The sequence below is a fragment of the Sesamum indicum genome, linkage group LG9, assembly GCF_026168435.1.
Source record: "Sesamum indicum cultivar Baizhima isolate 11 linkage group LG9, ASM2616843v1, whole genome shotgun sequence".
In the NCBI taxonomy this organism is placed as follows: domain Eukaryota; kingdom Viridiplantae; phylum Streptophyta; class Magnoliopsida; order Lamiales; family Pedaliaceae; genus Sesamum; species Sesamum indicum.
Window position 1 is genome coordinate 17,181,063 of NC_142665.1, and position 12,833 is coordinate 17,193,895.

The window sequence follows — 12,833 nt, forward strand, 5'->3', positions numbered from 1 at the left end:
TTTTTTAAAGAAAAACTCAAAGAATGAGGAAAAAGAAAAATATTTATGATAATTCTTACTTGTTGAATATAGAAAAATGTCCCCATAAATCAAAACTTAAACTTTTGAGAAAGTAATGATGATACACACAATTAAAATGTCTAAAAGTTTTATTTCAAGTTTGGATAACATAAATTAAATTTAATCACATATTGATAATTCATGATAAATAATATGTGGTGGAAAATTGCATTTTCTGTTCCTCAATTTAGTCCTAATTATTATTATTATTTTATCAATTTATGAAATACAATGTGAAAAAATTATAATAAATGGAACTAAATTAATAAAGATGAGTGGAATTATCAAATCATCCTTGAATTGAAAAATGAGTGCTTTCATACTTTCATAGTTTTGTGGTAGACCCAAAAAAAAAAAAAAAAAAATAGAAGAAGAAGAAAAAGTTATCTAGATTATTTGAAAATAACCTTTTAGCGACGACTCAAAAATATACTTATTTAGGGTAAATTACGAATGACTTTCTTAAAATATACTGTTTTGTTATTTGAAAATTACAAATATTTGTGAAATTAATGACGATCGATCCAACAAATACTGCCCCATAATGGATATTACGAGGGAATATTTGTGACGATCATTAATTTCAGGGGGTGTTTATAATTTTTAAAATATCAAAAAATATTTATAATTATGATAAATTTTAAAGGAACTCAGACTTAATTTACCCTTCATTTTAAGTAAAAACATACATCTAAAATTTAAATTCTTGATTAGTGAAGAAGAGATGATAATAGTAAAGTGGTTAAGACTTGGGACTTGTTTGAAAAAGATTGAATGAAAAGTAAGTATGAATTTTTCCCAAAAGCTATCATTCCCTTTAATAGACATTTTTGGCTGTATATGAGGTAGTTGTCTCACTTTTCCTAAAGCAATTTGAGATTCAAGCCATACCAATAAAGTTATTGGAATAAAAACACACAAGAATATTTCATATATATATATATATATATTTATATTTTCTAAAATAAAAATTGATAATTTTGACAATGACTTTATCATTAAAACAATATTCAAAAAATAAAAATTATTTCATAATGTAAGTATAATTAAATCCTCCATATATATATATAATATAACAGATAGGGTACATTCGATACATATGAAAAGTAGGGACGGAATTTATAAAATCAAGGATCGAAAATAATGTAATTATATAATAAAAAGTGAAATAATTTAGAAATTTCACATTTAGCGCACGGAATTGATATTAATAAATTATTAATTGTTAGAAATTTTAGATTTGGCACACAGAATTATTTACGCAGGAGGATTAGCTTGATATAATAGTATATATACATAAAAAACACATTTTTTTTGTAACAATAATGTAAAAAAAATAAAAATATTTCATAATGGTAAGTATATTAACTCCAAAATTCTAAAATTTGAAGCATGAAGTATTACACTAATATTTTTTATAATAAATTCTAAAAACCCTCTACGTTATAATTTATTATTGTGAAAAATAAATTTCAATTTATCTTTAAATAATAAGGTTTTATAATTTTGAATATTCGAGTTATCAGTACTTTTTTTATTAAAAGAGAACATTCTTTTGGTGTTTCATATTTTTTGATATGTCATTTTATTTTTTTAATATTTAATTTATTTATCTAACTTTCCACTCTCTCACTGTTTTTATCATTATTTTTTTTTAAATTTTTTTATGCATCTTTCTTTTTATCTCTATATTATATCATTTTTTTAAGTCCACTTTTTTATAAATTTAAGATTAATTTATTATTTTATACATTTAATCAAATAATAAATATTTTATTTTAAATAATATTAAAAAGTTGTGCGCGCACACACACATAGAATGTGCCACAAATTATTAGTATTAAATAAATAAAGAAACAAAAATTTACAAAAAGAGAGACTAAGAAAAGGAAAGGAAAAATCTAAAATTGGGGTGAAATTCCGACCCAACCAAACAGGTTCTAAGCTCTATCTGTACGTTACTTTCTTATATTCTCTCTTTTCATTTGAGTATATTTCACAATCCACTCGCCAAATTCCTCTGCTTCCCTTTCCAATTTTACCCTCCTCCTCCTCCACCACCGCCGTCTGCCGCGGTCGCCGCCGTCGCTAATCCTAACCGTGTACCACTAACCTCTATGTATTACAAGAAGTTCCGGTTCCTAGGGTTTCTGTTCAGCTCTGTGTTAATCATTGCCGCAGGTTAAATTTGATTGGAATAGACAAGAATCAATGCTAGTAATTGTATGTGCTCTACTGGTTCTCGGCCTCGTAGCCCGCTATAAGTGGAGGAATGGGGCTGCGAAGAAGGAGGAGATTTTGAGGTTGGTGGCTGTGGCATCGCGAGAAGAGGCGGAAACTGCTAAGCTTCAGGCCTTTGAAGAGTATAACTCGCCTATGCAGCCGCTGCCGCAGCTTGAAAAGCAGTATTACTGTGCTGTTTGTCGTTGCCCCACCACTACTAGGTGCTCTCGGTGTAAAGCTGTTAGATACTGGTAAGGGTTGTTGTGACTATGTGATTTTTGGATTTGATACCGTCTTAATTCGTGTTCTTGTTGAACTTTTGATGTGAACTTACCTTTTTATGATTTTGAACTTAGTTTAGGATTGAGTTGTTGTCTGATTCAAAATTTAGATAGGCCAATGGACAATCTCCATCATTTTGTGCGAAATTCTAATTTGTTCATTTGAGTGAAGGAAGGGGTTCAGAATATGCTCGAATTTAGGACGAATGATGTTGATATAGGGCCAGTGGGTGATTGAAGATTGGAAGACTTATTTCAATTGAAATAGGGCAAGCGGGGGAGAGAATGAGGGATTCTATAGTTGAATTGGCAATACGTTCTGTCAATTTTTTGTTAGATGTTATGGATAATAGTAGTGAAAGGATGAAGGAAAGAATTTTTGGTTGGCAGGTGGTTCCTTGCATTGATTTCAGGAAGTTCATGGGGATCAATTAGGGGGGTGGGGGACAAAATCTATTATGATTATGTTGATCTGTTTGAATACCAAACATCCTTGCTGGGAGATGAGTGACGATGATGAGATTCTTCGTGCAAGATGCGAGGCTTAGCTATAAGATTACAAGAAAGATAGAAATGTGAGAGCTATCTCCCTTGCCTGACAGGTAGATACATCCAAGTCCAACAATTTATTACTTTCATTTTGGCTTTGACAGGAAACAAATCCAAAAATCTAATAAAACGTTTTCAGTTAGACTCTGATGGGATTCACACTTCCATATAATCATGTTAAAAACAAGTGTAAAGAAATTTTCTAACCTTTAAACTGATTGATTTATAGCAATTGGAACCTAATACTTTTAAGTGGACCAATTTGACACGCCAACTTTTTAATGGATACCAAGGATGAGTTTACAACCAAGTTCCTTGATGCAAATAATGAATATTGCTATTCCCCATTATACAGATATATGCATAATAGATATAACAATCATTTAACCTTTTCTAAATATTCTTTTTCATAAGTGTAGGAATTGGATTATTTTGGTCCTTATAAATGAAAATAATTAGACTCTTTCATCAATATTCCTGTGAAAGTATGCATTTGAAAAATATGAACTATTTTTTATGAAATTATGAAGTTCAAAACCTACAAACAATTTGGTGCATACTTTTTTATGTATCATTGAAGATAAATTGAAGTATAATTTCATTTTACTCATTTCATTTTCTTTATAAGTTTACGGTTTATGAAAAATAACTATCAATTAGTTCAGAAACTTAAGTGTTGGAGTAGGGCTAGTCTTTCAACAAAATTTTATTAGAATCTTTAGCTAGGTAATTCTAGAGGAATGTGTATTTTCTGAAAATTACAATCTTAAGGAGGAGTATGCAAATGCTAGAACCTTATAGCCTATAGTAGGTGGTTGCAGATGTCCTTTCTTTGGTAGGTGAATTTTGCTAAAAAGGTTAGGTACACAGTGGGGTTGGTTAAGGTATCAGATTTCTGTACTTGAGAGTCTAAGGTCCTAATTGGAAAAAAAAACCCAATTACTACAGGGTTCCTCCTATAGAAATTTTGAGTAATATCTCATCCTTAAGCTAAGAGATAATAGTTGGAGAGAAAAAGAATTTTAATTTGGACATAAGTAATGAATTTCCTATGTACCCACTTTGTACTTAATGTATGTAAAAGGGTTTGAGGCCAGGTGCTCCGGCTCCAATCCGTATGACGTGCAAAATGCTGGGTTTGTATAGTTTGTTTTAATGACAATGCACTTTCTACTGATTTATAAGTTAGTTGCGTTATTCAAAGTAAGATAAGCATTTAATAGGACTCAAATGGGTCTGGGTTAGAAAGGACCAAGGCCCGCCCCATTTGGGGCAGGTTTTGAAGCTATAACTGGGTCCGCTACCTGGGGGGTCTCATGTCTCTGTGTTTTGGACATGAACCTGGTTTTTTGACATTTTTTTGTATATTTTATACATACTTATACAAATATATTTATACATATACGAAAATATGTGTACATTTAGTCGTACTTACATATAATACATACAATTAATATTTTTATAAATTAAAATAATATAGTTTTTCGATGTTTTAATGTATATATAAGTAATACATAACCTTTCAATAATATTATTGCCTCATGCTTATGAAGTTATGGTAGTCTTCTTATTTAAGAATATACTTTTTAATATTTTAAAATTTTAAATTGGGTCTACTGGGCCCAGCCCGTCGGGTCCCGGGTTCAAGAATTTCTTGATGGGTTGGGCCTCGGGTTTTGGTGAACTCGCCCCAAACCTAACCCGTTGCCATCTCTAAGAGGCACTGCAGCACGGTCTGGAGAGGGGGGGCTGGGGTGATTAGTAATCAAGTGAATTAACTTGTTTGAAATGCTCGAGCAATAGACAAGATTCAAAATCCCTTTGAAAACTTAAAGCAGAACATGTTGAACTGCATATTCAAGAAATTTACCTTCAATTTTCACCAAGTGAACAGATCCTTAAAAATGAAACAACATACCAGTAACATGATAGCTACTGCATTGCATCCATTCCAATGCTCTTAGCACATGCTAAGCTACAATGGACTCATTCTTTAGACCAAAAAGCTTCAGGGTTGATTCAGCTTCTCAATGTAGCGTTTTATGTGACCATGTAATTGCTTGTGCATCTGAGTGCTTCCATGTAGAGATAATCAGACTAGCAGCTCAAGTTTACATTGTGATGATATTTATAAAATTTTGCATTATGTTGGTGAAGACCCAAGTCCATTCAGAATTATGATTTACCAGTGAAAGTAAATGCTCTTGGAAAATTTTGCTAGGCTTTTGCTCCAATTTGGGCTATTATTTCTGGTGTGATATTCTCACTAGTTTGAAAATACGTTCTCATAGAATAATGTGTTTCAGCATGAGAAATGTAATGGTGGTCCAAGAGTGGTCTTTGATTGAGGTGTGGGCCATGTGCATTTTCTATATGTCTTCCCTTTCTTTATGAAATATGCTTGTAGTTAAAGGGTAACTGGATGCTCTGAAGCAAAGACCATCGAAGGGATAGTATCAAATGATAGAAATGGTTGTAGATGGTGGATCATGCTTAGAAGAACTCATGAGCAAAAAATGCCCTATCAGTAGTTTTGCTTGGTTATGCTAAATAAGTGAAAAGGATCTACTCTAAGTCTATAATGTCTTTATTTATTCATTCTAGGATGTTAAGCTTCAACAACAGTGTCATAATTGAAAATGTATTTTCTAAGAGATGCTTTGAGTATAACCTGTGAGATAGATGCTAGAGTTGTGATACCAAATCCTGTGTTGTTCTTGATGGGAGCTTATAACTCTTGTTCTCTATGAACTTTGTGTCAATTGAATAGCAGTTATGAAGGCTATTGTTGACTGGAACTTCATTTCCTGTTATATTGTTCACATGCAATCTGCCATTTTTGAGTACATAATTCATGTAGGGATGAGGGGCTGTTTCTATGTCCAATAAGAGTTTTGTCAATGAGATATGAAAGTTAAAATGGTTTTGTTGGTTAATCTAAGTAATAATTGTTTTTTTGGTTAAGAAAATAATTCTTGTTTCTATTTTAATTTCTCCCTTTTTTTCTCCATATTTATTTTTATTTCTTTGTTTTCTAGTTCTGGTAAGTGCCAAATAATTCATTGGAGACAAGGTCATAAGGATGACTGTCGGCCATCAATTGCATTGGATGCTAGCAAGAAAAGTCAGAGTGTGGTGGAAACATCTTCAGAAAATCATGCTGAGATGCATTTGAATGATGAAGGTAAAATTCATTCTGATCCCAGTCAAGAACTTGATGATTTGGGATCTTCAAGTAGCGCAACCTCTTGCTTCTTTTCTTCCACTGAACAAAGTGAAACATCCTCTGATGCTTCTATCAGTGAGGTGGTTGAGTCAGGAACTTCTATCAGCCCAGATAAAGCACCCTCTGTTGGTATTGATTCTGGTATAGCACAAATGATCTCTGATTCTGACGATGCCGATGTACCAAGACCATTCCCCCCTGTTTATTCTGTAAATAACCCACCCTGCAGTAACAAGATTCAAAAGATGCTAGCTCCTAAACCTGATGAAAGCGTCACGTCAACCAGCTCTAAAGATAAACAGGATGGAGAAGCTGCTGTAGTGAAAGAGTTTGTACTCCATGCAATTGAGTTGAGGAATTCACAATCTCCTACTTCTGTAAGAACATCTTCAGATGAAGATTGGAAAAATCAACCACAGCCGTCTACTAGTAAAGTAGAAACATCAGTGTCTCGTAGGGCTTCAGGCAATCATCGACTGTCGAATGTAGAACTGAGCTCAGAATGCTCAAAATCTTTGACGATGCTGTCTATGAATGAATGTTGGAAAAATAAATCTCAAACATGCAATGGTAAAGGAACAAGATCAACAACATCTAGGAGTTCTGGAAATTGTCAGGAGCTTCCAACAAAAGTTGATAGTACTCATGCTATTTCTTCAGATGGAGGTGTTCGAATTCTATCAGAATCTACTGGCAAAAGTCTGAAAACATCAGTACGGAAATTTGTACAACATTTTAGAGCACCAAAGCAGCCTAACTCATTCACATTTGATATGGTGGACAATTATGACGGAAATTATAATCATAAGGTCGTTTCCCATTTTAAGCTTGAATGTCAAATCTTTCGGTTTTAGCATTCGGTATAGTTATTCGTCATGTTATTCACAGGTCCTGTTTTCTCTTGACAGGTTATATTTCCGTTTAAGCTTTTCATCCAATTGTATGCTTGTGATGATGTGGAACTTCATCCATTTGGCCTTCTCAACTGTGGAAATAGGTGGGTTTAAATGTTGGTTAAATTGAATCTCATCTTTGTTTCATCACTTTGCTTTTTGATGCTGCTCTTCTTGGGCTATAAGTACTCAAGTATGTGAATATGTCATATCACATATTGTATGTGTATGTCTGAGTGGGCACATGAATCTGTGATCAACAGAAACTGTTTGTTTATAGAGGTATTCCTACTTTTCCTACATCAATAAATTAGTTAATTGGAGAAAATTTTCCAAACAGGTTTATATATGACAATTTTATACACTATGGACTTCGATATGCCCACCAATATGGCTAATATATTTACCAACTTTCAAACGTAATTTTGATATTCTCCTCTATGCATGCGTGCACGTGCACTGTGAATTAAGGCAACAGATTAAATCTTTAATTGTCTTAATGATTTTGTGTTGATTTTTCAATTGTTTTTGTGATAATTTGAACTTTTCTTGATCTCTTGAAGTCTGCGGGAGACAATGATTTGATTTTGTTTTTCCTACTTTTAAACCTTCGACGGGTAGAACATTTGAGCACACAATTTGTGCCATATTGTTGGTTCGTCTTCATGATTCATTTCAAGTTACCATATGCAGGCGTGTAGCTTTTCAGCATCCTAATATCTTAGTTCCAAGTGTTTCTCCACCAGGCAATTCACCATAGTCCTGTTCTTGTTCTCAGTAGTTGTGAGGTTTCAAAACATCAAACTCGTTTAAAATACCATCTCAAGAAACGAAGCTTTTCTATTTTTGTTGTTGGAGTGTGTCAGAACATTGTATTTCCTGTAAAAGTTGGCTTGTATTGAAGGGTTCTTTATATAGACAATATGGTGCTTTCACATGTATTGTAAAGGCTATGCTAGAATTCAGACAACCATATGATGTTATTCTTTGTGATATTTGATGAAGAGCTTGCTAGAATACATACTCTTGAGAAAATGCATTGAGCTGCAGAAAGATTAGGGCAAGAACAGTTGGATAGAAATGGTTGAAAATGGCCATATTTTGTGCACTGTGTACACTGGGATTTATTATGCGGCAAAAAATGTTCTACTTTTATTTAAGTTATTAGTTTCTAAATACAGATTCTCTTTCTTTTGATCTCTGCCAGTGCGCGGCAATACTTCTTGTTACTCATAGCGTGACTTATGTTTAATCTTCTTGCAGCTGTTATGCCAATGCTGTGCTGCAGTGTCTGACTTTTACCCGGCCAATTTCTTCTTATCTTCTCCAAGGGTTGCACTCAAAAACATGCAAGTACCACTTTATGATTCCTTGCTGGATGTTAAATTGTGTAGATTTTATAGTCTTGTTTCTTACACCTGCTTTTGTTAAATGGTTCAGGTCGGAAAAGGGATTGGTGCTTTATCTGCAAGTTTGAACATCTGATTCAGAAGGGACAAGAAATGAATTCTCCTTTATCTCCAGTTGGACTACTTTCTCAAATACAGCCGATTGGAAGAGAAGAAGATGCGCATGAGTTTTTGAGGCTAGTAAATGTTGGAAGTTTGGTTTTGGTTTGAATTGTAATAAACAAGCTGAGTGGTCATGTTTATCTTCTAACAGAAACGTTGTAGACAAGATGCAATCTGTATGTCTTGAGGAAGCTGGTGTTTCAGGTTCATTGGCTGAGGATTCAACCCTTATCGGCCTGACTTTTGGTGGTTTTCTTCGATCCAAGGTCTGTCTTCATGTTGAAGCATCTGGAATCTTGTCCTATTGGTGTTTAATCTTTTGATTTTATTAGTTGATCTGGTTTATAATAGTAGTATATGTTGTCATGGTTTTTGCTAACTACTGTTTTATGAGTTACCAGATTCAGTGCATGAAGTGTTTAGGAAGATCTGAACGATGTGACCGAATGATGGATCTTACTGTTGAAATTGACGGGAATATATATACACTTGAAGAGGCTCTTAAACAGTTCACAACCTCTGAAACACTTGGTGGAGATGATAAGTATAAGTGCAGCAGGTCTGTTCATTTTTCTACCTAGGAGTTAGTTTCTTGAGGGTTCTTGCAACTTCATCATACTTTTGTTTGAAACTGTGTTTTCTAATGTATCTGGTGGCATCGAAAATCAACATGATTCTGACCATTCTCTCTTTTCTTAAGATTTTTCATCATGTAGATGTTATTTTCATGCAATTTGAGTTTGTAAATTGTATAGTAAAACCCACAGGCTGATGATGTGTTCTCCATATTTATATAGAATTGTTTTTTGGAGAATTATTATAGAAGTATGCCCATTTATCCTTTTATTGCGGTAATTTCACATTTTCTGACACCCCCAAAAAGTGACCACAGAAACTTATCTGTCTCACCTTTCTGGTTGACCATGCAGAAGCAGAGTAAGATTGAAGACAACAACATTTTGTCTCTTTCGTGTTTCTCTTTCTTGAGATTTTGTAATGAATGGAAATTAGGGGAAGTAAAACTGGAATGTTGCCTGATGATGCAAAACTTTAGCAATCAATGAGTCAAATTGCATAAAGTCTGATTAACCTATTCATTTGCTGGTGATCTTTAATTTAGTTCTATGCTACTGGTATGTTTTGCAGATGCAAATCTTATGAGAAAGCTAAGAAGAAATTGACTGTACTTGAAGCTCCTAATATTCTTACAATTGTTCTGAAGCGATTTCGGGTAATTCATCTTTATTTTGCAGCATATTCATCAGCATATTCATGATTTCTAAATCTTACACTGCAATTTGTGTTTGCAGTCAGGCAACTTAGAAAAGCTGAATAAGATAGTTCAGTTTCCTGAGGTTCTGAACCTTGCTCCTTATATGAGTGGGATGAACGACAAATACCCTGTATATGATCTCTATGCCGTGGTGGTTCACTTGGGTGCAATGAATGCTGCTTACAGTGGTCACTATGTTAGTTATGTCAAAGATTTCCAAGGAGATTGGTTTCGAATTGATGACAGCAGGGTATGCATAATGTTAAGCACATATTGTAACTGCTTTTCTTGCTCCAGGTTATTCCATGATGAGTATTGTTTTTGTAATATTCTGACGTGAACTTAGAGTTTTGAGTTCTGTTCTCAAGTACACATTCGTGGCAGAAGCAGGGTGAGTGGCTAAGACATAAGTCGATGATGTAAAGATCAGCAGGCAATAGGCCTTTAAAAAATTAGATTTATGCCTTTTTCTGATGTGATAACAACAAACTTGACTATAACTGGTTCTTGATTAGCACAGTCCAAACTATTAGTGAATGAGATTGGTAACAGAAGAGAACGAGTCCCTACCTTGCACTTCATAGATTGTTATAGAGGCATATTCTTTACCTCAGCTGCTCCTCTCTGTCATCTTCTTCCTCTCTCCACCTCCTTAATTTACCACCTCCATGCTATATTAATCTCTCATTCACCTTCCCCTTTGGAATTCAGAATGAGCATTTTCAGTTTTCCACTTATTATAGTTCTTATCTTCTGCACTGTTCAGAATGATCCTTTCTCATTAAGAGCCATGTTCTAATCTTGCTGATTCCAAAGTCTGCTGATTGGTTTGTCTTACCTGTAGTATCGATAGTGGAATAGTGCTTTTCACTGGCTGAATGATTCCTCTTTAGAGGTGAACTTGAAGAGTGTAGTAAATGTGGGAAGCATGCAGTTGGATAAATACATTTCTTTTGCATAGATTAAGTGTATGCATATTGTAGGGCGTTTGATGACATGATGAGCTGCCATACTAATACAACAAATTAGGTGAACATATAATGGTAATAGTGCTGCTGCTGTGCCACCATTGATAAGATCATAAGTAGCTGTGAAACTAAGCTGTAGGGAATGGAGAGTGAATGAGGATGGTGGAGATAAGTCATAAATGTTCTGATTGGTTAGCACCTTCCCCTTCTCTTTTCCCTCTTTGTATTTTATTGTCTTTGTGTATTATGCCCTACTTCCCTCTGGTGTCAAGAATATGGAACTATGGGGATCCTGTTGTAATTGGTTCCACGCACAACCTGTGATCGGGGAGGAGGCTTATTTGGCTGAACTGGCTTAAAGTATATTCTGGTCTACTGCAATTTGCAACTGATTGTATTGTAACAAAGAAATGTTTTCTCCACTTGTCCTGCCACTTTGATTATTATGGAAACCGACTGATTCTTTATTCGCATGATAAGATAACTGAGCATGTCTTCATTCATGTAGGTAAGCCGTGTGGACCTGGAGACTGTCTTATCTGTAGAAGCATACATTCTCTTCTATGCAAGGTAATTTTACTTGGGAATATCATCTGAAGGACCTTCTGGTTTCTTTAGAAATCTTTTGAATTAAAGTGCCTATCCTTCTAGGCAAACTCCGCGAGGAGCATTTTTTGTTAGGAACAGCAGTGTGTATTTCGATGGGAAAATTACGAGAAACATGGAAGCCATTTCTTCGAGTAATGGGGCCAAGAAGAAAAATTCAAAGACAAAACCAACCTCCTCTCCTCGGAATACCGGGAGCACCATTACGCGTCAAGGATCTGATAAGCACTATGATTGGACGTCTCGCAACCATGTGGTGGATGCTGAGAGTTTGGAATTTCACTCAAAGCATAGAAATCCTATAGTGGATTCATCAAGCGACAGTTCTTCCATTTTCAGTGCATCAGATGCTGGCTCATACAGCACAGATAGCACCAAGGACTCTAGTGCAGAGGACATATCTGGCTATTTATTCGGGTCTAGTTGGCACCACCCATGACATCTGTTCTTGACCTCAGACATCTCTTTGATGTTGTCATATTCAAGTACCTTGCAAATAGAGAAGAAAACTGCTACTGATGACCATCATGGTGTATAAATCCCAGCTTTTGGTTTGAGGCCATCAGAAATTAAATCGGGGTTCACGGAGGAGGATTGGTAACAGTTGAACCTCATGGATCTTTTTTGAATCTTCAGGGGAACGTATGGAACAGGATAAGGTACTTCCCATGTATACTAAGACTGCTTAAAAGTAGTTAACTTTAGCCACTTTAGAGGTAGATAAGAGCACAGCACATTCTACTAACTTTGGATATCATTATGTTCGCCGTAAAGGGGAACAGCCAGCGAGAGCAACTCAAACAATTTTTTTGGCGTTTGAGTTGTGGGTAAGTTGCAGATTGTACATCATTCGAAGCAATTTGTATTTCAGCAACTGGTCATAATTGCCTAATATCTATAAAAGCCCTCGGGCCCCTTTTTCCGATCTTCGCTTGGGACTATCTGAATCTGTTGAAATGTTTATGATTACCGATTCATGTATGCAGGCGACTGCCTCTACTACTGTGGCATTAGACTTGTTACAGTATCTGCTAGATTCATCAAGAGCTTTTTCTCTTCTAAAATAGTATTTCTGAAATAAGTAATCACTCAATCTCTCCTGTGATCAGCAGAGCTCCATTGCTTTAACACCATTATCATATGACTGCATTATCACAGGACTGCACAAGAAAGTGATGTGTTTACAGTGAACGGCACTTTATTAGCTCACTCCAGATATGACATCAATTAAGTTTAAGTTTAT

At 34.8% G+C, this 12,833-nt stretch overlaps 1 protein-coding gene across 1 annotated transcript; it reads left to right on the forward strand.

The window, feature by feature from the left end:
• The first annotated feature begins 2,002 nt into the window (after window positions 1-2,002).
• LOC105178257 (ubiquitin carboxyl-terminal hydrolase 17) lies at window positions 2,003-12,517 on the forward strand. Its single transcript, XM_011101699.3, has 11 exons — window positions 2,003-2,534; window positions 6,152-7,148; window positions 7,248-7,336; window positions 8,496-8,581; window positions 8,673-8,817; window positions 8,895-9,009; window positions 9,145-9,302; window positions 9,890-9,974; window positions 10,054-10,266; window positions 11,493-11,554; window positions 11,636-12,517. Exons 1-11 carry the CDS (start codon window positions 2,272-2,274, stop codon window positions 12,027-12,029), a joined length of 2,607 nt encoding a protein of 868 aa, XP_011100001.1. The 5' UTR covers window positions 2,003-2,271; the 3' UTR covers window positions 12,030-12,517.
• Window positions 12,518-12,833: the final 316 nt, after the last annotated feature.

Coding starts and splice junctions, on each gene's coding strand:
- LOC105178257 (XM_011101699.3), top strand. CDS start 2,272: ATGCTAGTAATTGTATGTGCTCTACTGGTTCTCGGCCTCGTAGCCCGC. Junction 9,975..10,053: donor TTGTTCTGAAGCGATTTCGG/GTAATTCATCTT, acceptor TTGTGTTTGCAG/TCAGGCAACTTAGAAAAGCT. Junction 11,555..11,635: donor TACATTCTCTTCTATGCAAG/GTAATTTTACTT, acceptor CTATCCTTCTAG/GCAAACTCCGCGAGGAGCAT.